Genomic DNA, 26,385 nt, shown 5'->3' with positions numbered 1-26,385 from the left:
ATTTCTTTCTCAGCACGGCCTTCACTGTGTCCCGTGAGCTTTGATATGTTGTGTTCTCATTTTCATTTGTCTCAAGATACTTACTGACTTCTCTTGCACTTTCTTCTTTGACCCACTGACTGTTATGTGTTGAATTTTTCATTTCTATAGCTATTATTGATTTCCAGCTTCATTCCATTATGATCAGAAAAAACTTTTTTATAATTTCAACTTTTCCAACCCTTATTAAGACCTCTTTTGTGCATGTGGTCTGTTTTAGTTTGCTAATGCTGGCAGAATGGAGCCAGAGATGGACTGGCTTTTATAAAGGGAATTTATTTACTAACAAATTTACAGTTCAGAGGAAAGGCAGGTAGCTTTCATCTGAGTTCCTCTGTCACATGGGAAGGCACATGGTGATGTCTGCTGGGCTTTTCTTCCTGCTTCTGAACCTATCACATAATCTATCCTGGAGAATGATCCATGAGCATTTGAGGTATATATATGTGCTGGTTTGAAAGGATTGTATGTCCCCTAGAAAAGCCATGTTTTAATCTAAATCCCATTTCATAAAGGCAGAATAATCCCTATTCAATACTGTATGTTTGAAACTGTAATCAGATCATCTCCCTAAAGATGTGATTTAATCAAGAGTAGTTGTTAAACTGGATTAGGTGATGATATGTCTCCACCCATTTGGGTGGGTCTTGATAAATTTCTGGAGTCCTATAAAAGAGGAAACATTTTTGGAGAATGAAAGAGATGCGGAGAGAGCAGAGAATGCTGCAGCACCACGAAGCAGAGAATCCACGAGCCAGCGACCTTTGAAGATGAAGAAGGAAAACACCTCCCGAGAAGCTTCATGAAAACCAGAAGCCAGGAGAGAAAGCTAGCAGATGACGCCATGTTCGCCATGTGCCTTTCCAGCCGAGAGAAGCCCTGACTGTTCGCCATGTGCCTTCTCACTTGAGAGAGAAACCCTGAACTTCATCAGCCTTCTCGAACCAAGGTATCTTTCCCTGGATGGATGCCTTTGATTGGACATTTCTATAGACTTGTTTTAATTGGGACATTTTCTCAGTCTTAGAACTGTAAACTAGCAACTTATTAAATTCCCCTTTTTAAAAGCCATTCTGTTTCTGGTATGTTGCATTCTGGCAGCTAGCAAACTAGAACAGTATATCCTGCTGTTTTGGGGTACAATGTTCTGTATATTGTCTGTTAGTTCATTTATTATTTTATTCAGGTTCCCTGTTTCCTTATTGATCCTCTGTCTAGATGTTCCACATATTGATGAGAGTGGCATGTTGAAGTCTCCCACTATTATTGTAGATACATCTTTTTCTCCTTTCAGTTTTGCCAGTGTTTGCCTCATGCATCTTGGGACACCCTGGTTAGGTGCATAAATATTTATGGTTGTTATGTCTTCTTGGTGGATTGCCCCTTTTGTTGATATGTAATTCCTTCTTTGTCTTCTATAACGATTTTGCTTGTAAAGTCTATTTTGTCCAGTATTAGTCTACCTACCGCAGCTCTTTTTTTGGTTACTATTTACATGGGATATCTTTTCCAACCATGTGTTTTCAACCTATTTATATCCTTCAGTCTAATGCCAGTCTCTTGTGTGTGTGTGTGTGTGTGTGTGTGTGTGTGTATATATATGTAAGTGTCTCATGTATTTTTATGCATTCTGCCAGTCTGTGTCTTTTGATTGGGGAGTTTAGTTTAATCTACTAAGATTCAGTGTTATTACTGTAAAGTCAGTACTTCAACCACTTTATCCTTTGGCTTTCATATATCATATCTTATTTTTGTCTTTCTGTTTACGCTTTTAGTTACCCTTACTAATAATTTTGTTCTCCTTCAAGCCTCCCTCTCTCATCTTTTCCTTTCAGTCTGCAGAACTCCCTTTAGTATTGCTTATAAGGCAAGTGACTTGTTAATGAACTCTCTCAGCTTTTAACTGTGAATATTTTAAACTCACCCTCATTTTTGAAGGACAGTTTAGCCAGATAAAGAATTCTTGTTTGGCAGTTTTTCTCTTTCAGTTCTTAAATATATCATATCCTGCCTTCTCACCACCATGGTTTCTGATGAAAAATTAGCACTTTGTCTTATTGAGTGTCCGTTGTAATGATGAGTTGCTTTTCTCTGTTTGCTTCCAGAATTCTCTTTATTTTTGGCACCCATGATGCATGTGTGTGCTATGTGTACTTTGTGCTGTCATTCAGTTCCCTAAGACCCTGCTCAATTTTTACTGCTATTTTTTGTTTGTTTTTGTCTGTTCTATTTTGGATGCCTTGTCTTCTAATTTGCTGAGCCTTTCTTCTTTCTCTTCAAATCTGCTATTGTATACCTCTAATGTATTTGTAATCTCATCTACTCTTTCATTCCCATAAGTTCTCTATTTTTCTTCCCATGCTTTAAAATTCTTCTTTATGCTCACCCAGTTTGTTCTTAATATCCTTTATCTCTTTAATATATTTTTCTTCATTTCCTTGGATTGATTTAGGAAATTTGTTTGAACATCACTGATTAGTTGTTTCATATGCTGTGCCTCATCTGATGTTTTAATTTGTTCCTTTAACTAGGCCATAGCTTCTTCTTCCTTAGTATGGCTTGTTCTTTTTTTGCTGATGTCCAGGTATCTGATTATCTTGGTAAGTGTTTGTTTTTCAGTTTCTCTTTCTTGCCGAGGGTTTTATTATTGATTGGCTTTGTGTTACAGCTCTTTTTTGACTTTTGGTTCATTTTACTCTCAATCTTTAGAAGTGCCCATGTTTGGTTAAAACCAAGCTAAGTACTCAGGGATGGGATGCAGACTAGTTCCAGAGGTCCCTAGGGAGGACAGGGAAGACACAGAAAGAGTATTTTTTCCCCCATCTTCAGTTCCCGAAAGGTGCACTTTCTTAGCTTGCTGGTCTGCAAACCTTTCTCTGCGACAAAGGGGTATATTTTTTCAACCTTCTTCATGCAGTATCAAAAGAATAGCCACTGGAATCCCTTTTCCTAGCAGGCTAGAACCATGATTCAGGGCTAGAGCCTAGAAGTCCAAACTTGCCAATCACAAGCTTCACTCAGCACTTGACTGTGTCCCCACCCCTTTTCTAGAAAGGCAGACCTAAAGTACCTTCTCTGTCCACAGAGCCATCCACAGCTGTAACAGGCAAGCCTCAAGGGTGGGAGATGGGCGCCATTTACTACTGTGATAGCAGTTAACTCAGTTTCTGCTCCAGCTTCTGAGTCTCTTTATTCTGTTCTTTCCTGAGTGCTGTATGGTGCTCTCTGGCCTCCGAACCCAGAGACAGTTTTCTGCCAGGTCTAGCTGTTTTTGGTAGGAGAAATGTGCCCTGTTGCCTTAACACCACCATCTTTGTCAGCGCTAATCAAAATTCATTACACTTTGAATGGATCCTTTATCCATGAATGAATGTATAACATTACATTTCAGTCATTTAGAAAAAACTGACTCAATATTGATTTGGTTTATAAATTTCCCAAATGTTTACACATTTCATTTTAGGTTGTCAAAAATATCACATCTGTTAATATCACTATTGGTCTCATTGGAAATTTTTTTAAGTATTGGAAAATGGAAAGCTCAAAATATTTTTCAAAATTTTCTTGGTTGACATAGTGTTGAATACTTAATTAGCAAGTGAGTTTGATGCTCTGTACCTTTGTATCCTCTTGGCCAAAGTTTGGCCTGGTGGGACCAGGGCTTCACAGGTACTGCAGGATGTTACAGGTTAGGATGGAAATATGTTCTAACGGTGCCTGCTACTGTTCAAATTAATTATTTCTGTGTTTATCTGTATGCATCTGTGTTTTTACAGATGAGAACTGTTCCTATCATTGGCAATATTTTCTCTGTTCTGCCTTATAAGCAGTATCTGCCATTTCTAATATTTAAAAAAAAAAAATTCTTTGTAAGAATGTTGTCAGTTCCCATCTTGACAGTTAGGTATTCGTGTAGATTTTCTTTAGAAGTACATGTTTGCATTATTCATATGCTTCTCCAAAAGCTCATATACTTAGAAAAGAAGGCAAGTTTTGAAGCCTGCTAAAAAACTAAATGAAGAGCCCTAATCAGAAAACTTATTGTAGGTCCAGTGCTTATCTTTAAATCTTCAGTATGAAGGACTGTTAATTCCATGATGAAAAGTTTGTTTATGGGGTAAGGATGCAGTTAGCCCATTTTGCATTCCCTTTTATATCCAAAATAAAATGAAAATTAAAAAAATAATAATAACTTCATCCCTATTTATCACTTTTGTATTGTTTTTTTCCTAATCCAAAGTAAAGATATCTTTAGGAATTAGATTATTCCTACACCTTTTTAAGAAACTGAGCCTCTTTAATTATTTCAGTGGGACAGGAACTAGGATAGACTTGATTCCTGGTGCTTTTATCTGGGTGTTAATTTTTTTAGAATGACTCAACTAAACAGTTTTAATAGTGGTGTCAAGATTCCAAATTAACATTCATTTGATTGAAGCAGGAGTTCTGGAAGCTCAAGAATTATGATAATAATAGGTCATTTTCCATTTACCTTCCTCTCTTATTAAGGGACAAAAAAGGAACATTAGCTAAGGAAAGGCAGGGGAAATGATGTCATAAAATAGCAGCCTTCAACTTTATGTTTTGTCCTATTTTTTTCCTATGTTTTGTTTTTGCTACATAGGGAATTGTTTTTGCAGAAAAGTGTTTCAGTGACTGTATTTAGTCTTTTAAAAAAATAAAATTGTGATACAATCAAATCACTCACATTCCAAAGCAACATTTCCTGTAATTTAATTTGAAGTGTGTGACACAACCTGAACCTTTATTTAAGACAAGAATAAGTTAATATCTTGCGTGTGTGGCCATAGTTGTAGAATGCTGAGCTCAGTTTGCAAATTGTTTCTTTATGCAATTTTGCAAATCAGTGAAAATGATTTTTTAAAGTCTGTTTTCAATTCTGTATAGATTTTTAGCTTGAAAGCTCAAATGTTATTGGCAATCAGTACTCTCAGTTCTTTTCCTTGAAGTGACAGGTTCACTTTGTTCATTTTGAAAAATATCTGCCAAATACCCAACTGTAATAATCCTAGTTTATTTAATTCTTTCAAGTAAAAATGGTGCTCCATGCAAAAAAACAAAGGCTAGTTCCACTCCTAGCTCAAACAATTGCACAAGTGCTTTTCCTTGGAACATCTGTTGTACATTGGTGTGTAGAAGTCCTTTAATGTGTACCTCCCATTTTGTACACAGAGTATTAAATAGGCATGAACTCAAGGATCAAAATGTAATAATTGTTTTTTGTATGTTGTATGGTGGGGTCATTATTTTTCCATGTGAGTATCCCATTATTGCAGCACCATTTGTGGAATTATTCTTTAGCTTTTTAATTGTATAATATATATGCAAAGCAAAGAAATAAAAAAGCAATAGTTTTCAAAGCACTTTTCAACAAGTAGTTATAGGACAGATCCCAGAGTTTGTCATGGGCTACCATACTATCCTCTCAGATTTTTCCTTCTAGCTATACCAGAATATAGCTGGCTAAAAGGAATAAATATTTTTTTATCACCACAATTGATTTTGTGTGTGTGTGTGAAAAATAACATATATACAAAAAAGCCTTAAATTTCAAAGCACAGCACAACAAGTAGTTGTAGAACAGATTTCAGACTTTGGCATGGGTTACAATTCCACAATTTTAGTTTTTTACTTTTAGCTATTCTAAGATACTAGAGACTAAAAGAAATATCAATTTAATGATCCAGCAGTCACATTCATTTGTTAAATCCTATCTTCTCTGTATAACTCCACCATCACCTTTGATCTTTTTATCCCTTTCTTTAGTGGTGTTTGGGCGATGGCCATTCCAAATTTTTCATCTTGGAAGGGTCTGTCACTAATATGGGTTAGGAAGATGGAACTGTCTGATGTTCTGGAGAGGCTGGGCCCTCTAGGATTTCAGGACATATCTGGTCCAGGGACCCATCTGGAGGTTGTAGGTTTCTGGAAAGTTACATGAGTGCATGGAACCCTAAATGTTCTTTAAGATTGGCTGGAATGGCCCTAGCTGGGGGTTGGCAGGTTATGGATACGTAGGAAGCTTGCATAGGAGCACCCTCAAGAGTAGCCTCTCAACTCTGTTTGAACTCTCTCTGCCACTGATACTTTATTAGTTACATTTTTCCCCCTTTTGGTCAGGATGGAATTGTTGATCCTACAGTGCCAGGGCCAGGTTTATCCCTGGGAGTTATGTCTCACGTAGTGGGGAGGGCAATGATTTCACTTGCAGAGTTGGGTTTAGAGAGAGTGAGGCCACATCTGAGCAACAAAAGAGGTCGTCCAGAAGTAAGTCTTAGGCATACCTATAGGTAGGCTAAACTTCTCTGCTACCTACATAAGCTTCATAAGAGTAAGCCTCAAGATCAAGGGCATGGACTATTGATTTGAGTGTCCATAAAGTTTGACACAATACCAGGGGATTCCCTGATGGTAAAGTTTAAAGTTCCATATTTTTTCTCCCATCTCTCAAGGAACTTTGCCAATACTTTTTGGTTATCTGTTTAATATACTCTAGGATTTATCCAGGCATTACATTAAACGATACAAGATTAAGGACCCCTTTCTTACTCTGGGCTCCCTGTGTTTCAGTTGTTCAATAAGCTGTACAGATAGGTTGAGTTAGATTATGTGCTACAGAAAATTTTGGTTTCAGACCAAAAAAACCTTTCTTTCTTTGGTTTCAAGGAGTATGTGTGATTCTAAAATATAGACAATATCTTCCTTACCCCTGTGTTCTGAATTACTTTAACCCCAAGCTGATTCGTTTCGTTCTTCTCTCTAAATATCAGGATATATATATATCAGCCTCTCAAAAACTTTAAATAGTAATTACCACTCCAGATTAAATCTGCTATAAAAGCTTACAGTCTAGGTCCCTGTTTTCTTATAAGCATTTTCCAAAGGAGACCATACCATTGTTCTTTGTTTCTGGCTTATTTTGCCCCACCAGATGTCCCACACATTCAGTCACATTGTTGCATCCCTCACGACTTGGTTCCTTTTTGTAGCCGCACAACATTAGTTCATAAGTATAGACTATCCTTCGCCAATCTACTTCTCAGTCAGTGCATCCTTCAGCCACCTGCATTCATTAGGCATCATGTAGAGGGCCCAAAGTCCACAGTCTGTCAACAGTCTCAATTTTAGATAATTACATTGTTCCCAAGAGAAAGACAATAAACATACCCTCGCCAAATAGGAAATCTAACCCTCCTAACTCTTGTCCCTCCCCCCATTATTTACCTCTACTGTTTTGTTTGTTTTTTGGGGAAGTACATGGAACAGGAATTGAACCCAGGTCTTTCGCATGGCAGGCGAGAATTCTACTGAACTATCCTTGTACCCCCAAAATTTAATAATATTTAATATCATTTTTACTGCTTCATCAGAAATATTCTTGGGGAATATTTGAAGTTAGCATTGTTTTTACTGCCAGTGCATGGTGATGAAGAATACAATGATTACTAGTATGGTTAGTTACTATTGTCTCTAGTGGTGATAAAGTGACAATAGTTTTACTCTACCATTGCTTTTGTGCCACCAGTGAAATGTCACCACAGTGAGAAAGACAAAGTCTTAGCATTATAAACATAGTTTTAAGGTTGTGGATTCCCTGGAAAGGTCTCTGGACCCCCAGGATTTGTAAGCCACAATTTGAGAACTGCTGTGAAATGTTTCCTAGCACAGGTGTATCTTATTTTCAGTAAGACTCAAAATAGCCTGGAAAAAAATCAGGTTGTTTTCTACCAGCTTCTTGTTGAGCACAATTTCTAAGGAAACTCAAATGAAGCATCCTTCTCTTATTCCCAATTTTAAAACAAAAGAAATGCCCAGTCAGGGGTGAAAGTATCCCTGGCAATGTGGGACATGACTCTTAGGGCTGAGCCTGGCCCTGGCACCATGGGATCGACAATGCCTACCTGACCATATTTTTTACTGGTTTCACCTGCTCCTCCCCATGATTTCCTCTGAGACCATGTCACTGATTCCACTTTAGTGATCGAGAGAGCTGGGATGTTTTGAATGGAATGTCAGAAGTGACGTCAGTGAGGACCTATATAGGAGAGGTAGACCATTTCCTTCATTTCTCTGACCGTTTTCCATGTAATTATAACTTCCATTGCCACATGGAAATACGAGAAGGCTCAAGTTCATTTTGGAAGGTTTGGGGTTCTAAAAAACCACTTTTAAAGATTATTGTGAGTTTCCAGGTTGCTAAAATTAGAAGTGCAATGAAAAGTACCCATTCCCAATAAAACTTATGTGTTGTGCATCTGGTAAACATACCTCCAACAATGCAAGTATAGTATATGCACAGGGAGTGGCCTTCTCTTTCCAGTTCCAGGGCCCATTTCTCACCATTAGCTCACTGGAAATGTTTACAGATTTCCTCTAATGACCTAGTGGTACAGAGTAACTAACAATATTGTCAGTGCCACAGATCACACCACTGGTCTCGGTGGCCTCTAAGAAATACTGATCTCCAGCTGCCAACACACATTACAGAATAAGATGAAAAGCAATAATCTCTTGAAAGCTTCCTCAGATTTTGTGTGTGCTATTCATGTGTTTGTGGATGTGAAACCCGGAGAGTGGAAGTATTTGAGATTTGAGGTGACATAATGACAGATCACTTTTCTTTGGTCCCCTGGGTGAAGATAAACTCCCAAATATAACTGCTATGAAGAAAGGACTAAAACAGAGGCATACTTTTGGTCCAGTAGTCAGTCCTCAGACAGCTTATGGTCAGTGTCCAGCAATTTCAAGGAATGTCTAAGAACCTCTTTGGGAAAAACTGTTCAAATACTTTGATCTGGATGTGCAGGAGAATTAAAGATGATTATCTACAGGGTGATATCCCATAAATGAAAAATGCACCTTTGTTTGCCCATTGACCTCTAGCGTTCTGATAATGAGGGCCTCTGAGGCCTCCAGCAAGGGCCTTGTAAAGGCCCTATCTTGAAACATTTCACAACTGGAAAAAAACAAAATGTAACTTTGCCCTACAGATTGTAGTGGGCTTATTCAGACAACCATTTTGCAGGGTCATGGGCCTGGAAGAGTTATTTTGAATCTGGCATCCTCTTTTTACAAATGAAGAAACTGAGGCCCAGAGAGAGGAAGGACATGGCTTCTCTGATCATGCAACATTTTGGTTTTCTGGGCCACAAACTATTCCCATGAACTTTGTAAAAGTTAGTTAATCCAGTTGGGGAATTTGACAAGTAAAATTAGTATATATCTTTTTTTTTTCCCCCATGCCTCACCCTCCCAATCTTATCAATCGAATTTTGGATGAGGGATGATTTTTGCATTCAATTTAACATAACTTTCTTTATGGGAAATGAACCACACCCAGCAATTTCATCATATCCTCCCCTCTGCCCCCATCTCCCAATCACCAATAACAATTAGAAATTGTGAAGGAATGTGAGTGTGCCAGTTTGAAAGGATGTATGTACCCTAGAAAAGCCATGTTTTAATCCTAATCCCATTTTGTAAAGGTAGCCATTTCTTCAAAACCCTATTTGTACTATATGTTTGAAACTTTAATTAGATCATCTCCCAGGAGATGTGACTCCATCAAGAGTGGTAAAGCTGGATTAGATGGAGACATTTCTCTACCTATTCTAGGTGGGTCTTGATTACTTTATTGGAATCCTATAAAAGGGAGATTCAGAGAGCAGAGAAGGACAACAGAATGCCACAGAGCCACGAAGCAGAGTCCACCAGCCAGCGACTTTTAGAGATGAAGAAGGAAAACACCTCCTGGGGAGCTGGAGAGGAAGCTAACAGATGATGCCGTGTTTGCCATGTGCCCTTCCAGCCAAGTGGTTTCCACTTGAGAGAAACCCTGAACTTCATCGGCCTTCTTGGATCAAGGTATCTTTCCCTGCGTGCCTTTGATTGGATATTTCTATAGACTGGTTTTAATTGGGATGTTTTCACAGCCTGAAAACTGTTAACTTGCAACTTATTAAATTCCCCTTTTTAAATGCCATTGAGTTTCCGGTATATTGCATTTCCGCAACTAGCAAACTAGAACAGTGGGCATTTTAATTTAGCCTTTAGGTAGGACAGGCCCTAAATGATCCAAATCAGATGAATACTTTTCCAATCTTCTAAGTATCAGCTGAGAAAGATACAGTATATTCCCTCTGGAAATTCTGCCATTATTAGTGGTGATTTTTATTTAGAGAAAGAATGTCATTGACTCCACATGAATTTTGAGTTCTCTTTGCAGTAAGAAGAAACTGATTTTCCTGGTGCATTTTCAAGATAGACAGGGCTGCAAGCTCTGGCTTACAGCTCTGTGCATAGCTACTTACACTGTGGCTAAGGCAAAATTATGACTTGGGCCTTATACACATGATATTGGACTAAATTTTCTACCTGCATCCCATTTAACTGAAGGGGCCAGCTATCACAGAATCAAGGGCTTGAGATCGTTAAGATGAGCCCTCAAACAGAAGGATATTTCTTTGCCCCTTTCTAAAAAGATCTCCTGCGGTGAAGCCTGCAAACCTTTTTTTCTAACCCCAGTTTCTCAAGTCCTTGGTGAAAGAATTAAAAATAATTATTTTTGTCATAAGCTGAAAAAGATTAAAAAACCTTCCAAAAGGTTTTGCAACTTACTTTGATATAGGGGTGTTTTGCACATGTTGTCCCCCACACACGGGAACAACGCTCCTCTTTTCTGTGTTCGTAGAATTCAGGGTTTTGTAAGATAGCCACCCTCTGTCCGCAGTGTTCCAGGGCAAACTCACTGCACCCTTCCAGCTTCTGCTTATCGTCCGTGGACACAGGCAGTACAATGGGAATGCTCAGGTTGATAACTCCATCTGTGGAAAGACCCATGCGATGCATGAATGTGGGATACAGATGTGCTGTCCTTTAAGGCTGGTTCAAATGTGAACAATATGCCCCTTCCAGTCATTTGCTGAAAAAGGTATAAGACCTAAATCCAACGTGGTTGCATAGGCTTCCTCAGTTTCTTGAATTTGTGATGAGAAATCCTCGAGGAGCTTCTCAACGTAGGAGACTTGGCAGTTGTGAAAAGTGGGTTGAGTTTCAAATTACCAGTGGTCTCCTAATGTAACTGTAGAGACCAGGAGAGGCATCTCCTTTCTGGGTTCCCTTTTTAAAGGTTGATCCTGACCTCAATACACTATGGCAGCTAAAAGTCCTTATAAAATAATGAATAAAGCATGGCAAAACAAACCAAAGCAATAACTTCTAGCCTTTCTTGGAAATTAACCTTTTAAAAAGTTGGGCAATTCTCTTATTTTATTCTATGTTTAGGCTATATTTATACTTATTAATATACTGCACTGAAAAGAAAAGAAAAAAGATAGGTAATATTAACCATTAAATCATAAAACAAGCAGTCCTCCTGAAGTTCTTTGTTTACTGAGGTCCAGCTACACTGTGACATTTAAATATCTTTGAATTGACTGCTAATCTCAGTTGTGTGGGAATCACATATCTTGTTAGGTCAATTACAGTTGAGAACCATCAGTCAAAAACCATGGATGGGGTAAAAATATAAAGTTCACTTTCTAAAGCTCGTATACTTTCTTGGAGAATGAGCACCTCTCACCTTTATGCTGAGTCTCTTACTTTAGAGGGAATTTAAACTAACTGGGTTTTACAGTTTCTTAATGTACAACAAAATGAATTTGAAGGTGTGGAATTGGTGTTCCAAATAATTACATCTACGCAGCAAGAAATGGCAAATGACAGCTTGACTACAAAGGAAGAGAGAGGAAACTATTAAAAAACAAACATAGAAGCTAAAATAAGAACATGGGAGGGGGTTCCTTTAGAGATCCCATGGGTCTCCCAGTTCTCAGGGCACCATTATATTAGAGCCCAATTTAATAACTACTATTTCTAACAACAAGCCAATTACTTAAAGAAGTTGCCTTATGTATAATACTTTCTTGAGAAGTTTTTTGTTTGTTTTGAAAAATGTTCACTCTGCTTCTGAAGAGTGCCTCGACCAAAATAAGTAATACCAAATGCAAAGCTAAATGTGGGTGGGTTGCTGAAGGAAGCCTAGCCCTCCCTGCAACATGCCTGCAATGCTGTCCTCCATCAATTATTCTGAGCTGAAATTCAAGGAATACTTCACTCTCTTGCTATGATAGCCTCGTCCAGTCTACTAGGTTCCTGCCCGATGTAAGCAATGACCCGCCTTCATCTTGGCCTTAAGTGAAAATCCAAAATGAGGAAATAGCACTCCCTGCTTGACGACTGTTAGGTAAGGTTGCTAATCCACAGAATGTTATGGAAAATTCTACCCAGTAATAATGCCAGCTGATCTCACATGCCTGTAGGGATAAACAGATTTAGTGTGGTTTCCTATCATTCTTATCAACTTTTCTAATACATAAACTTATCTAACAAATTAATTCTGCCCTGAAATATCCTCTGTGACTTTAAACATTCACTTAGGCTTCCAGTCTTGTTCCTTAGTGAGAAATCACCTTGTTTCTTTTATTGTTTTTTTTTTTCATTTTACTTTTATTTAATTACTATTTAATATTGTGATATTTTATTTATGCCACTTTAGAAAAGAGTACTATACTTTTTTAGCCGTGGTTCATCCAATAGATTACTTCCTGCTGAATTGAATAGTTTTGCTTATAATTTTCAAGTCTTTGGTTTTAGCCTTGTAGATCAATCTTGTAGATTGATTTTCTGGGCTGTTTCTATGTAAAATATATGTATATTCTATTGTTTAACTAGACTTTTTAAGGAGAAACAACAATGAAACAATACCTAAGATCAGTGGTATCTTCCGTAGTTTCTTTTTTCTTTCTGGTACAATGTGGATTTTACAGACACAGCAAGTATGTATTTATTCCCATTTATATAACTATCAATCATGATGGCTTGAAATTAAATTCATGCATAATCACACATCACAAACAAATGAAGTACATTCATGCACAATCCAACCAGGTGCATCCAATTTAAATTGCATCTAAATCGATTTATCCTTAAGCAATTAATAATGTTTTATAAACATAATAGGAAAAATTTATGAAACTAAACAAGGACCAACACTCAGTGGAAGTAGTTAGTGAAAAGGATCATAAATTTTAAAAATCTCAGGAACAAAATGTGCAACAATATTTTAGACACAAGTTTACTTTTGTTTGCCAAATACAACATATTAAACACAGCTGCATCTGTTCCAGAAATTTCCTGTTACTTGGAATCCAATCAAGGGAAGAATGTAGTATTATTCTATTATAACTGGTTGGATTGTGAACTGGTTTCAATTCCATCTAGTTAATTTGGATATTTTTAGTTATGTTTTTTAACCATTTCCAATTAATGTAAAATTTAATTATAATAATTTATGTAGTTGGAAAGTTGTTAAAATACATACCAGGAAGGACCATGCCTAGAGAAATATAAACAAAATTAGGAGACATGTTTTTGGCTCTCCACTAAAATAATCTTAAGGCAACAAAGTCAAGGAACAAATTCTTATTATGAGACTTCACACACATATAAACATACTGAGCTCTTTGCTACTATATTTTTAAGATTTTTTTTCAGAGAAATGGTCAGAATAATGGTCTGCAGATTGTAAAAGAAGATCAAGAAATTTGCTTCTCTTCACAAAGGCCACAAGTATGGGCCTACAGAAATTATTTCAAAATTTCAAGGTGGTGACTCAAATCTTCATTAATTGCTTAAAGCTAAGTTATATCTAAATGAATGTTAACTTGCCCAAGCTTCTAATACATAAGTAAATTATTTTAAAAATTTAACTTTTTTTAACTCAGTCCCAGAGCCATCAAACAAACTCTGCCATAAAACTCCACAATGGTGTGAGTGAACTGGTTCTCAACCTACTTCCTACTGACCCCATCAGGGCTATTGGTGGGGTGGGAGGGAGGCCAACCTTTGCCCCCTTCACACCTACCTACAGGAGCAATTCTACTTCAATCTGTTATATAATTTTGTTTTATATAGTACCTTAGGCTTCACTGAAGCAAAGAATCTTCTGGTTAAAAAAAAATTTGTAAGCCACCAATGTAATGAGAAGAATTGGACCAGGGGTGGACTCAGAAGATGAGCTCTGATATCTCTTGCTGCAATCTCATGTCTCTCTTGATTATTTCAAATTTGCAACGGCTAGAATGGACTCTGGCTCATGAGAACACTCAATAAATATTTGTTGACTACCTGTTGGGGATTGGATTATGTCCCCCATGAAAGACTTATTCAGATCCCAACCCCTGATTCTGTGGGTATGAAGATATTTCTAAACAGGACCTTGGAAGGTGTTATTAGTTAAGGTATACCCAAACTGAATGAAGGTGGTGGGCCTTAATACAATATGGCTGAAGTCCTTATAAGCAAAGGAAACTAGGCACAGAAAAGAGCAAGAAACTGGAAATCAATGGAACCTGGAAAAGAAAGGAGACAATATTGCCATACGCATTACCAGGTGTCAGAAAAGCCAAGGACCAAGGAGGGCACACAGCCAGCCCCAGAATGCTACAGTCTTTAGGAAGAAAGTCTCACCTTGCTGATGCCTTGAATTTGGATTTCCTCCAGCCTCAAAACTGTAAGCCAAGACTTGAGGTTGGCCAAGATGGCAGTGTAAAATGCTTCAGGGTGCTATTCTTCACAGAATCTCTGAACAACTAGCAAAAACTAGAAGAGCCATTTTTCTCAGAATACTGGAAAACAGTTAAAGGACTGCAGTAACAGAATGACTGCTGAATCAAGAAAATGCATCTTTAAAAAATGATAAGAGAAGTTTGTGGTATCCTTGCTGGCCCCTTGCTAATGCAGTGGCCCTGTTCCTGACCAGAGTAACCACTATGTGGATACTCAGTACCTGTATGTTAGTGATGATCTAACAGATGACAGTCTGAATGACTGAACCAGGAAACTCATCTCTGGCTCCCCCTCCCAGTACTTGCCCTGAGGCAGAAGGTGCTTACAGACAGGTAAAGTAGTGTAAGAAATAATTAAGTCAAAGTGAACTGGAATAATGGATTACCTGCTTTAAGTCATACAATTAAGCACCCAGGAGGGAGAGAAAGTCTATTTCATAAGGAAGTTCAGATTCAAATTCCTATGAAATTGAGATTTCCTAAGGCCATGAGCAAGCACAAGCCCAGGACAAGACTCAGGCTCAGAAAAGACAGAGGGATCCTGCACTTCACATTCACCTCAGGCTGATCTTGATAGGAGGGTTAAATGCTGAAGGAGAGCACCAACCAACACAGAGCCAATTTTTGAAGACTTGAAATAAAGTTTATTTTGTTCATCATTTGTTTGTTTTGGTGTATTGGCAAGAAATTGAACCCGGGCCTCCTGTGTGGCAGGGGAGTGCATTCTATCACTGAACCACCCATGCACCCTGTTTGTTTTTTTCCTTGCACTCCTGGAACTCAAGGAAATCTCTGCCATATCGCTATCTGGATACATACTTAAGGAACAGACAGGCTAGGGAATAAATTCCAGAGTTAACACTTAAAAATATTAAAATATACAATGTGCAACAAAATGTTGCAAGACAAACAAAGAGACAGGAAATGGTAGCTCATCAAAAGCATGAGATAAAAATCCAGAAACCATCAGTGAAGAAGGCCAGTCATTGGATATGCTGGACAAAGGCGTTTTAAAAATGATCCTCAATATGCTCAGGAAGATAAAAGAAAACAAGGAGAAAGAACTAAAGAATATCAGGAAAATGATGAACAGACAAGATGAGTATCGCAATAAAGAGACAGAGGTTTTAAAAAGATACCAAAAAGTAGTACTGGAATTGAAGACCACAATAACTGAAATGAAAATTTCCCTAGAGGGTTTCAACAGATGCAGTAGATTGGAGCTGGCAGAAGAGAGGATCAATAAACTTGAAGACAAGACCATTGAAATTATTCAGACTGAGGAACAGATAGATAAAATAATGAAAAACGTGAACAAAGCCTTAAAGAATCAAGCACACTAAAATAATTATAAACCACGATCAAGTGGGATTTAGCCCAGGTATGCAAGGGTGGTTCAACATAAGAAAATCAGTTTAAAAATCAATATACCACGTTAACAGAATGAAGGGGGGAAAATGCATGATCCTATCAATTGATGCAGAAGAGGCATCTGACAAAATCCAGCACCCCTTCTTGATAAAAACACTTAGAAAACTATGAATAGAAGGAAACTTCCTCAACATGATAAAGGGAATATGTGAAAAACTCACAGTTAACATCATATGCAATAGTGAAAAACTGAAAGCTTTCTCTCTAAGATCAGGAACAAAACAAGGATGCCCATTGTCATCACTGTTACTCAACATTATAGTGGAAGTTCTAACCTAGAGCAATTACACAAGAAAAAGAAAGGAAAAATACCCAAATTGGAAAAGAAATAAAGCTTTCCCTGTTTGCATATGACATGATCCTATGCATGAGAATCCTAAAAATTCCCCAAAAAGCTACAAGAGCTAATAAACAAATTCAGCAAAGTGACAGGATACAAGATCCACATGCAAAAATCAATAGTATTTCTATATACTAGTAATGAAAAATCAGAAGAGGAAATCAAGAAAAAAAATCCATTTGCAGTAACAACTCGAAGAGTCAAATATCTAGGAATAAATTTAACCTAGGATGTAAAGGACTTGTACACAGAAAACTACAAAATGTTCTCTGTTCTACCCAAAGCAATTACAGATTCAACACAATCCCAATCAAAATTCCAGTAGCCCTCTGGGCAAAAACAGAAAAGCTAATCATCAAATTTATATTAAAGAGTAAAGGGCCCTGAATGGCTAAAACCATATTGAAAAAGACTGAAGTTGGAGGAATCATGCTTCCGATTTTAAAACATATTATAAAGCTACAATAATAAAAAACAGCATGGTACTGGCAGAAGAACAGTTATACTGACCAATGGAATCATAGATATCAGAAATAAACTCTCACACCTATGGCCAAATTACTTTTTTTCACCTTTTAAAATACAATTTTATTGAGATATATATTCCCATACCATATAATCATCCAAGGTGTACAATAATAGTTCCCAGTATCATTATACAGCTGTGCTACCATCAGATAGTATTGCGCTATACATTTCTGGATCTTTATAATCAATCCTGTTGGACATTCTGTACTCCTTCAGCAACAAATCCCCAATCTCTACCCCTTTCTATCTCCTGATAACCCCTTGTTCTCAACTTTAGTTCTCAAAGTTTTCTCATTAATGTTCATATTAGTGAGACCATACAGTGTTTGTCCTTTTGTTTCTGGCTAATTTCACTCAGCATAATGTCCTCAAGGTTCATCCCTGTTGTTGCATGCATCATGACTTTATTCTGTCTTACCCCTGTGTAGTGTTCCTTCATAAGTATTTGCAGTTTTTTAACCACTCATCGTTGATGGACATTTGGACTGTTTCCATCTCTTGGCAATCATGAATAATACTGCTATAAACATTGGTGTGAAAATGTCCGTTTGTGACCTTGCCTTCGGTTCCTCCAAATATATACCTAGTAATGGGATTGCTGGATCATATGGCAATTTTATAGTTAACTTCCTAAGGAACTGCCAAACTGCCTTCCAGAGAAGTGTACCATTCTACATTAACACCAACAGTGAATAAGTATGCCTATTTCTCCATCTCCTCTCCAGCACTTGGAGTTTTCTGTTCTTTTTTGTTTTTAATAATGGCCATTCTAATAGGTGTGAGATATCATTGTGGTTTTGGTTTGTATTTCCCTAATAGCCAGTGAGGTTGTACATCTTTTCATAAGTTTTTGAGCCATTTGTATTTCCTCTTCAAAGTGTCTGTCCATGTCTTTTGCCTATTTTTTAATTGGGTTGTCTTTTTGTTCTTGAGTTGTAGAATCTCTTAATGTGTTCTGTATACTAAATCCTTTTCTAATATGTGGTTTCCATGTATTGTCTCCCATTGTGTATGTTAACCTTTTTACTATCCTGTCAAAGTCATTTGGTGCATAAGAGTGTTTAATTTTGAGGAGAATCCATTTATCTATTTATTTTTCCATTGCTCATCCTGTGGGTGTAAGGTCTAGGAAACCAGCTCCTATCAACAAGATCTGTAAGAAATTTTCCTGCATTTTCTATAAGTTTATTGATCTTAGCTTTAATGTTTAGTACTTTGATCCATTTTAAGTTAATTTGTGTGTAAGGTTTGACATTTTTTTTACTATGAATATCTAATTCTCCAAGCACCATTTGTTGAAGAGTATGCTGTGTCCCAGTTGAGTTGACTTGACCACCTTATCAAATATCAATTGTCTGTAGATGAGAGGGTGTGTTTCTGAACACTCAATTCGACTGCATTGATCAGAATATCTATCTTTATGCCAGTACCATGCTGTTTTGACCATTGTAGCTTTGTAAAATGCTTTAAAGTCAGGTAGTGTGAGACTTCATTCCATTTTCTCATGATATTTTTAGCTATTCAGGGCCCTCCTTTCCAAATAAATATGATTGTTGGTTTTTCTATTTCTGCAAAGTAAGGTGTTGGGATTTTAATTGGCATTGCACTGAATCTATACATCACTTTGGGTAAAATTGATATCTTAACTATATTTAGTCTTCGAATCCATGAACATGGTAGGTCCTTCCATTTATTAGGTATTTTATTTCTTATAGCAATTTCTTGTGCTATCCATTTCTGTGTATAGGTCTTTTGCAGCCTTCAATAAATTTATCCTAAATATTTGATTCTTTTGGTTGCTATTGTAGATGGAATTTTGTTTTCTTGATTTCCTCCTGACTGCTCATTACTAGTGTATAGAGACACTACTGATTTTTGGGTGTTGATCTTGTACCCTGTCACTTAGCTGTACTCATTTATTAGCTCCAGTAGCTTCACTTCACTTCTTTGGGGGATTTTTGCATACAGTATCATGTCTTCTGCAGACAGTGAAAGTTTTACTTCTTCCTTTCCAATTTGGATGCCTTTTATTTCTTTTTCTTGCCTAACTGTTCAAGCTACAACTTCTTGCACAATATTGCATAACATGGTGACTTGGCATCCTTGTCCTTGTCTTGTTCCTGATCTGAGAGGGAAAGCTTTCAGACTTTCCCCATTGTGTAAGATGTTAGCCGTGCATTTTTCATATATTCCCTTTATCATATTGAGGAAGTTCCCTTCTATTCCTATCCTTGGAAGTGCTTCGTCAAGCAAGGGTGTTGAATTTTTGTCAAATGCCTTTTCTGTATTGATTGAGATGATCATGTGGTTTTTCTGCTTTGATTTATTGATGTAGTATATTACACTAATTGATTTTCTTGTATCAAACCAACCTTGCATACCTGGAATACATCCCACATGGTCATGGTATATAATTCCTCTATACCATGTGCTGCCAAAATTGATTTGCAAGTATTTTGTTGAGGGTTTTTCCATCTATATTCACTAGAGAGATTAGTCTGTAATTTTGTTTCCTTGTACTATTTTTGTCTGACTTTTGTGTTAGGGTGATGTTGGCTTCATAGAATGAGATAGATAGCTATCCCTCCTCTTCAATTTTTTTTAAAGTTTGAGCAGTTTGGGTATTAATTCTTTCTTTAATACTTGGTAGAATTCACATGTGAAGCCATCTGGTCCTGGGCTTTTCTTTTAGGGGAGTTTCTTGATGACTGATTTAATCTCTTTACTTATGATTGGTTTGTTGAAGTCTTCTATTTCTTCTTTTCTTTAACTGATAAATCTTCATGCACATACATTCTGTACATAGTGTACAATCAGTGGCTCACAACATCATCATATAGTTGTGTATTCATTACCATGATCATTTTTTAGAACAGTTGCATCACTCCAAAAAAAAGAAATAAAAAGAAAAAAAACTCATATATACCATACACCTTACCTGTCACTCTCAGTGACCACTAGTATTTCCATCTACCCAATTTATTTTACCCTTTGTCCCCCCATTACTTATTTTATCCATAGTTTTTACTCATCTGTCCATACCCTGGATATAAGAAGCATCAGACACAAGGTTTTCACAATCACACAGTCATATCGTAACGTTATACCTTTATATAATTGTCTTCAAGAATCTAGGCTACCAGAACACAGCTCAGCAGTTTTAGGTACTTCCTCTAGCCACTCCAATACACCATAAACGAAAAAGGGATGTCTATATAATGCATACGAATAACCTTCAGGGTTACCTCTTGAGTCTGATTGAAATCTCTCAGCCACTGAAACTTTATTTTGTCTCATTTCTCTCTTCCCTCTATTGATCAAGAATACCCCTTTTTAGTTTCTATTTCTTCTTGAGTCAGTGTTGGTTGTTCATGCTTTTCTAGGAAGTTGTCCATTTTATCTGTGTTGTCTAGTTTATTAGCATATAATTGCTCATAGTATCCTCTCACTTTCTCCTTTATGTCGGTGGGGTCAGCAGTCATGTCCCCTCTCCCATTTCTGATTTATTTTACTTATATGCATCCTTTCTCTTTTTTTCTTTTCTATCAGCGAACTAAGTGTCCATCGATTTTATTGACTTTTTCAAAGAACTATCTTCTGGTTTTGTTGATTATATTTTCAGGTTCTCAATTTCATTTATTTCTTCTCTTACCTTTATTTCCTTCCTTCTGTTTGCTTTGAGGTTAATTTGCTGTTCTTTTAATAGTTTAATCCCAGTGAAAAGTTAATTCCTCAATTTTTGCTCTTTATTCTTTTTTAGTATAGGCATTTAAGGCAATAAATTTTCCTCTCAGCACCCCCTTTGATGCATTCCATATGTTTTGATATGTTGTATTTTCATTTTCATTTGCCTTGAGATATTTACTGATTTCTCTTTGTATTTTCTTCCTTGACCATCTAGTTGTTTAAGAGTCTGTGGTTTAGCCTCCATTTATTTCTGAATTTTCTGGCCTTCTGCCTGTTATTGATTTCCAACTTCATTCCATTATGATCCAAAAAAGTGTTTTCTACAGTTTCAATCTTTTTAAATTTATTGAGACTTGTTTTGTGACCCAACCTATAGTCTATCCTGGAGAATGATCCATGTGCACTTGAGAAAAACGTGTATCCTGTTGTTGTGGGGCATAATATTCTGTAAATGTCTGTTAAGTCTATTTCATTTATCATTACATTTGAAATCTATTTCCTTATTGATCCTCTGTATAGATACTCTATCCATTGATAAAAGTGGTATATTTTAAGTCTCAAACTATTATTATGGAAATATCTACCTTGGCCTTCACTTTTATCATTGTGTGCCTCATGTATTTTGGGACAATCTGGCCCAATGCATAAATATTTATGATTGTTATGTCTTCTTGATGAATTGTTCCTTTTGTTAATACATAGTGTCCTTCTTTCTCTCCTTTAATTGTTTCACATTTAAAGTCTAATTTGTCAGATATTAATATATCTATTTCTGCTCTTTTCTAGTTGTAGTTTGCATGAAATATCTTTTCCCAACCTTTCTCTTTCAAACTATTTTTGTTCTTGTGTCTGAAATGAGTCTCTTGTAGATACACTATAGAAGGGTCTTGTTTTTAAATCCATTCTGCCAGTCTTTTGATTGGGGAGTTTAATCCATTAATATTTAATGTTATTACTGTAAAGGCAGTACTTTCTTCCACCATTTTATCTTTTGGATTTTATATGTCAGATTTTCTTTTCTTTTTTTCTTTTTTTTTTTTGCCCTTACTGATAGTTTTCATTTCAACACTCTTCTCCAGACTTCTTTCTTCTGTCTTTTCCCTTTCTGCTTGTAGTGTTCCCCGTAGTGTTTTTTAGAGAGCTTGTCCCCTAGTCACAAGCTCTCTCAGTGACTACTTGTCTGAAAATATTTTAAACTCTCCCTCATTTTTGATGGACATTTTTTCCAGATATAGAGTTCTCGGTTGGGAGTTTTTCTTTTTCAGTATCTTAAATATATCATACCACTGCCTTCTGGACTCCATGGTTTCTGCTGAGAAATCTGTATATAGTCTTACAGAGCTTCCCTTGAATGTGATGGATCACTTTTCTCTTTCTGCTTTCAGAATTCTTTGTCTTTGACATCTGACAATCTAATAAGTAAGTGTCTTGGAGGAGGTCTACATGGATCTATTTTGCTTGGAATATACTGCACTCCGTGGATCTGTGATTTTATGTCATTCATAAGAGATGGGACATTTTCAGTGATAATTTCCTCCATTATTCTTTCTACCCATTTTCCCTTCTCTTCTCCTTCTGGTACACCTTTAACACATATATTCATGTGTTATGAATGGGTAACTTCATCTTGTCATTTAATTCCCTGAAACTCTGTTCATATTTTTCCATTTTTTTCTCTGTGTAGGATTTCAGATGTCCTGTTTTCTGGTTCATTAATTCTGTCTTTTCTACCTCTTCAGATCTGCTGTTGTATGTCTCCATTGTGTTTTTCATCTCTTTTATTGTGCCTTTCATTTGTATAAGTTTTGGCATTTGTTTTTTCAGGCTTTCAAGTTCTTTTTTTTAGAAATCATACCATTCTACATATGCAATCAGTAATTCTTAACATCATCACATAGATGCATGATCATCATTTCTCAGTACATTTGCATCGGTTTAGAGGAACTAGCAACACAACAGAAAAAGATATAGAATGTTAATATAGAGAAAAGAAATACAAGTAATAATAATAGTAAAAAAAAAAAAAAACCCTATAGCTCAGATGCAGCCTCATTCAGTGTTTTAACATGATTACTTTACACTTAGGTATTATTGTGCTGTCTATTTTTGAGTTTTTGTATCTAATCCTGTGGCACAGTCTGTATCCCTTCAGCTCCAGTTACCCATTATCTTACCCTGTTTCTAACTCCTACTGGACTCTGTTACCAATGACATATTCCAAGTTTATTCTCGAATGTCCGTTCACATCAGTGGGACCATACAGTATTTGTCCTTTAGTTTTTGGCTGGACTCACTCAGCATAATGTTCTCTAGGTCCATCCATGTTATTACATGCTTCATAAGTTTATCTTGTCTTAAAGCTGCATAATATTCCATCGTATGTATATACCACAGTTTGTTTAGCCATTCTTCTGTTGATGGACATTTTGACTGTTTCCATCTCTTTGCAATTGTAAATAATGCTGCTATAAACATTGGTGTGCAAATGTCCGTTTGTGTCTTTGCCCTCAAGTCCTTTGAGTAGATACCTAGCAATGGTATTGCTGGGTCATATGGCAATTCTATATTCAGCTTTTTGAGGAACCGCCAAACTGCCTTCCACAGTGGTTGCACCATTTGACATTCCCACCAACAGTGGATAAGTGTGCCTCTTTCACCGCATCCTCTCCAGCACTTGTCATTTTGTTTTGTTGATAATGGCCATTCTGGTGGGTATGAGATGATATCTCATTGTGGTTTTGATTTGCATTTCTCTAATGGCCAGGGACATTGAGCATCTCTTCATGTGCCTCTTGGCCATCCGTATTTCCTCTTCTGGTAGGTGTCTGTTCAAGTCTTTTTCCCATTTTGTAATTGGGTTGGCTGTCTTTTTGTTGTTGAGTTGAACAATCTCTTTATAAATTCTGGATACTAGACCTTTATCTGATATGTCATTTCCAAATATTATCTCCCATTGTGTAGGCTGTCTTTCTACTCTCTTGATGAAGTTCTTTGATGCACAAAAGTGTTTAATTTTGAGGAGCTCCCATTTATTTATTTCTTTCTTCAGTGCTCTTGCTTTAGGTTAAAACCGCCTCCAATTGTAAGATTCATAAGATATCTCCTTACATTTTCCTCTAACTGTTTTATGGTCTTAGACCTAATGTTTAGATCTTTGATCCATTTTGAGTTAACTTTTGTATAGGGTGTGAGATACGGGTTCTCTTTCATTCTTTTGCATATGGATATCCAGTTCTCTAGGCACCATTTATTGAAGAGACTGTTCTGTCCCAGGTGAGTTGGCTTGACTGCCTTATCAAAGATCAAATGTCCATAGATGAGAGGGTCTATATCTGAGCACTCTATTCGATTCCATTGGTCGATATATCTATCTTTATGCCAATACCATGCTGTTTTGACCACTGTGGCTTCATAATATGCCTTAAAGTCCGGCAGCGCGAGACCTCCAGCTTCGTTTTTTTTCCTCAAGATGTTTTTAGCAATTCGGGGCACCCTGCCCTTCCAGATAAATTTGCTTATTGGCTTTTCTAATTCTGAAAAATAAGTTGTTGGGCTTTCAAGTTCTTTATGGTCACCCAGTGGCTTCTTTATATCCTTCATATCTTTTGCCATATCTTCCCTCAATTCATTGATTTGTTTTTTGAATTTTGATTTAGCATGCTTGTTTAAACATTAATTAGTTGTTTCTACTCCTTTATCTCACTTAAAATGTTAGTTTGTTCCTCTAATTGGACCATGTCTTTGTTTTTCCTGGTGTGACTCATAATTTCTTTGTTGGCGTCTCGGCATCTGGTTTTCTTGATTGCTTGTTCTGGAGGTCATTTTCACTCCTTTACCTAGGGTTTTGTTTTAGGTTGGCTTTGTTCTCTGTCTGTTCTTTGGCGTTCAGTTCAACTCATTCTAGACCTTACTACAGCTTCTATTTAACTGATCAGAATTTTTCAGCTCTTGTTTTTCTGGTTCTTGCCCTGCCTAAATAGAACCTGTTTTTGTTTGTTTGTTTGTTTGTTTGTTTATTGAGAACAATTTCTCCAGATATGATTGATTGCAATAGGTTTTCACAGATATCAGGCCCAGATCTCAAGAAGAGGGTATAATCAGTATCAAGTTACCCTGAGGATGAGACCTAGCAGGTCACCGGAGATTCCTGTGAAGCATCTAGACTCTTGCTTTTCCTATCTTTCCAGCACTTGGTGCTTGTCAGCCCATAACTCTCCACTGGTGTTAAGTAGTGTGGTGCCTTTAATTGTAAGCAGACCCTGTGCCTGCCAGTGGCATGGTTGAGACAGAGGCTAAGGTAGAAGCTGGGATTAGGGCTTAGCCCCTGGTGTCTGAATTCTCTGATTGAGGGCTGCCACTTGAGCTGGGTCCTGCCCCCCCCCCCCCTTTTCTTGGAGAAGATAAATCATTTAGGGAATTATCTCCTTCACTTGACTGGTTATTTTGACTCTTAGACCTATCTTAACTCTGCCCTTGCCTGCGTCAGGGCTCAAAATTGAAAATGCCTGAGACATTCTCTAATAAGCTACCTAGAATACTTTTAAAAAATAAAAAAAGTAAAAAAAAAACTGAAGAATTAAAAAAGAAATCCTTTTTCGGAGTCAGTCCCCAGCTTTTGCAGTGTGATTGTGAAAACCTTGTGTCTGATGCTCCTTTTATCTATGATATGGACAGATGAGTAAAAAATATGGATAAGAAATAAATAATAGGGGGAACAAAGGTTAAAATAAATTGAGATTGAAATACTAGTGGTCAATGAGAGGGAGGGGTAAGGAGTATGTAGCATGTATGAGTTTCTTCTTTTTTCTTTCTTTTGCTAGAGAGATGCAGATGTTCAAAAAAATGATCATTGTGATGAGTGCACAACTTTGTGATGATATTCTGAGCCATTGATTATAACCATGCAAGAATGTTTGTATGTCAAGGATGTTTGTATGTTATGTTTGTCGTTTACAATAAAAATATTTTTTAAAAAAGCAATGAGTTACCATTTCAAACTCACCAGAATGGCTACCATTAAAAACAAACAAACCAGAAAACACAAAAGTGTTGCAAAGAATGTGAAGACATAGGAACACTCATAGGTTGCTGGTGGAAATGTAAAATGATTCAGCTACTAAGGAAAATAGTTTGGTGGTTCCTTAGAAAGTTAAGTATAGAATTACCATATAACCCTGCAATCCCCCTTCTAGATATACACCTAAAGGAACTGAACGAAGGGACTCAAACAGATATTTGCACACCAATGTTTATAGCAGCATTACTCACAATTGTCAAGAGATGGAAGCAACCAAACTGTCCATTAATAGATGAATCGATAAACAAAATGTGGTACATATATAAATGGAATATTATTCATCTCTAGAAAGAATAGAATTCTGAGACATGAGACAATGTGGGTGCATGTACCTTGAAGATATCCTGTTGAGTGAAATAAGCCAGAAACAAAAGGACAAATACTCTATTATATCACCAATATGAAATAACTAAGCAAATTCAGAGAGTACAGGTTACCAGAGGCCAAGATGGAGGTAGGGAATGAGAGTTAATGCTTCATTGGTACAGAATTTCTGTTTTTTTGTGATAGGTAAGTTTTGATAATGGATAGTGGTGATGGAAGCATAACATCAGCGATTAAAACCACTGAATTGTATATTTGAACCTGGTTAAAAGGGAAGTTTTAAGTTGTATATTTGTGACTAGAATTAAAAT

The 26,385-nt window shown here is 36.8% G+C and overlaps 1 protein-coding gene across 2 annotated transcripts in view; it reads right to left on the bottom strand.

Annotated features, from left to right (window-relative positions):
* PAPSS2 (3'-phosphoadenosine 5'-phosphosulfate synthase 2) overlaps positions 1–26,385 on the bottom strand; it is a 126,866-nt gene that overhangs the window by 8,306 nt on the left and 92,175 nt on the right. The window contains exons 8-9 of one of the 2 annotated variants that reach the window (XM_077125329.1): positions 13,442–13,456; positions 10,678–10,883 (exon numbers count right to left, since the gene is read on the bottom strand). In XM_077125329.1, coding sequence (XP_076981444.1) covers positions 10,678–10,883; positions 13,442–13,456 — 221 coding nt within the window. The remainder of the gene's footprint in view (positions 1–10,677; positions 10,884–13,441; positions 13,457–26,385) is intronic. The other variant, XM_077125330.1, reaches the window with a different exon arrangement.

This window comes from Tamandua tetradactyla, chromosome 13, assembly GCF_023851605.1.
Source record: "Tamandua tetradactyla isolate mTamTet1 chromosome 13, mTamTet1.pri, whole genome shotgun sequence".
Taxonomy (NCBI): Eukaryota; Metazoa; Chordata; class Mammalia; order Pilosa; family Myrmecophagidae; genus Tamandua; species Tamandua tetradactyla.
Note: the sequence above shows the minus strand (reverse complement) of the source record. Positions and strands in the feature narration are given on the sequence as shown.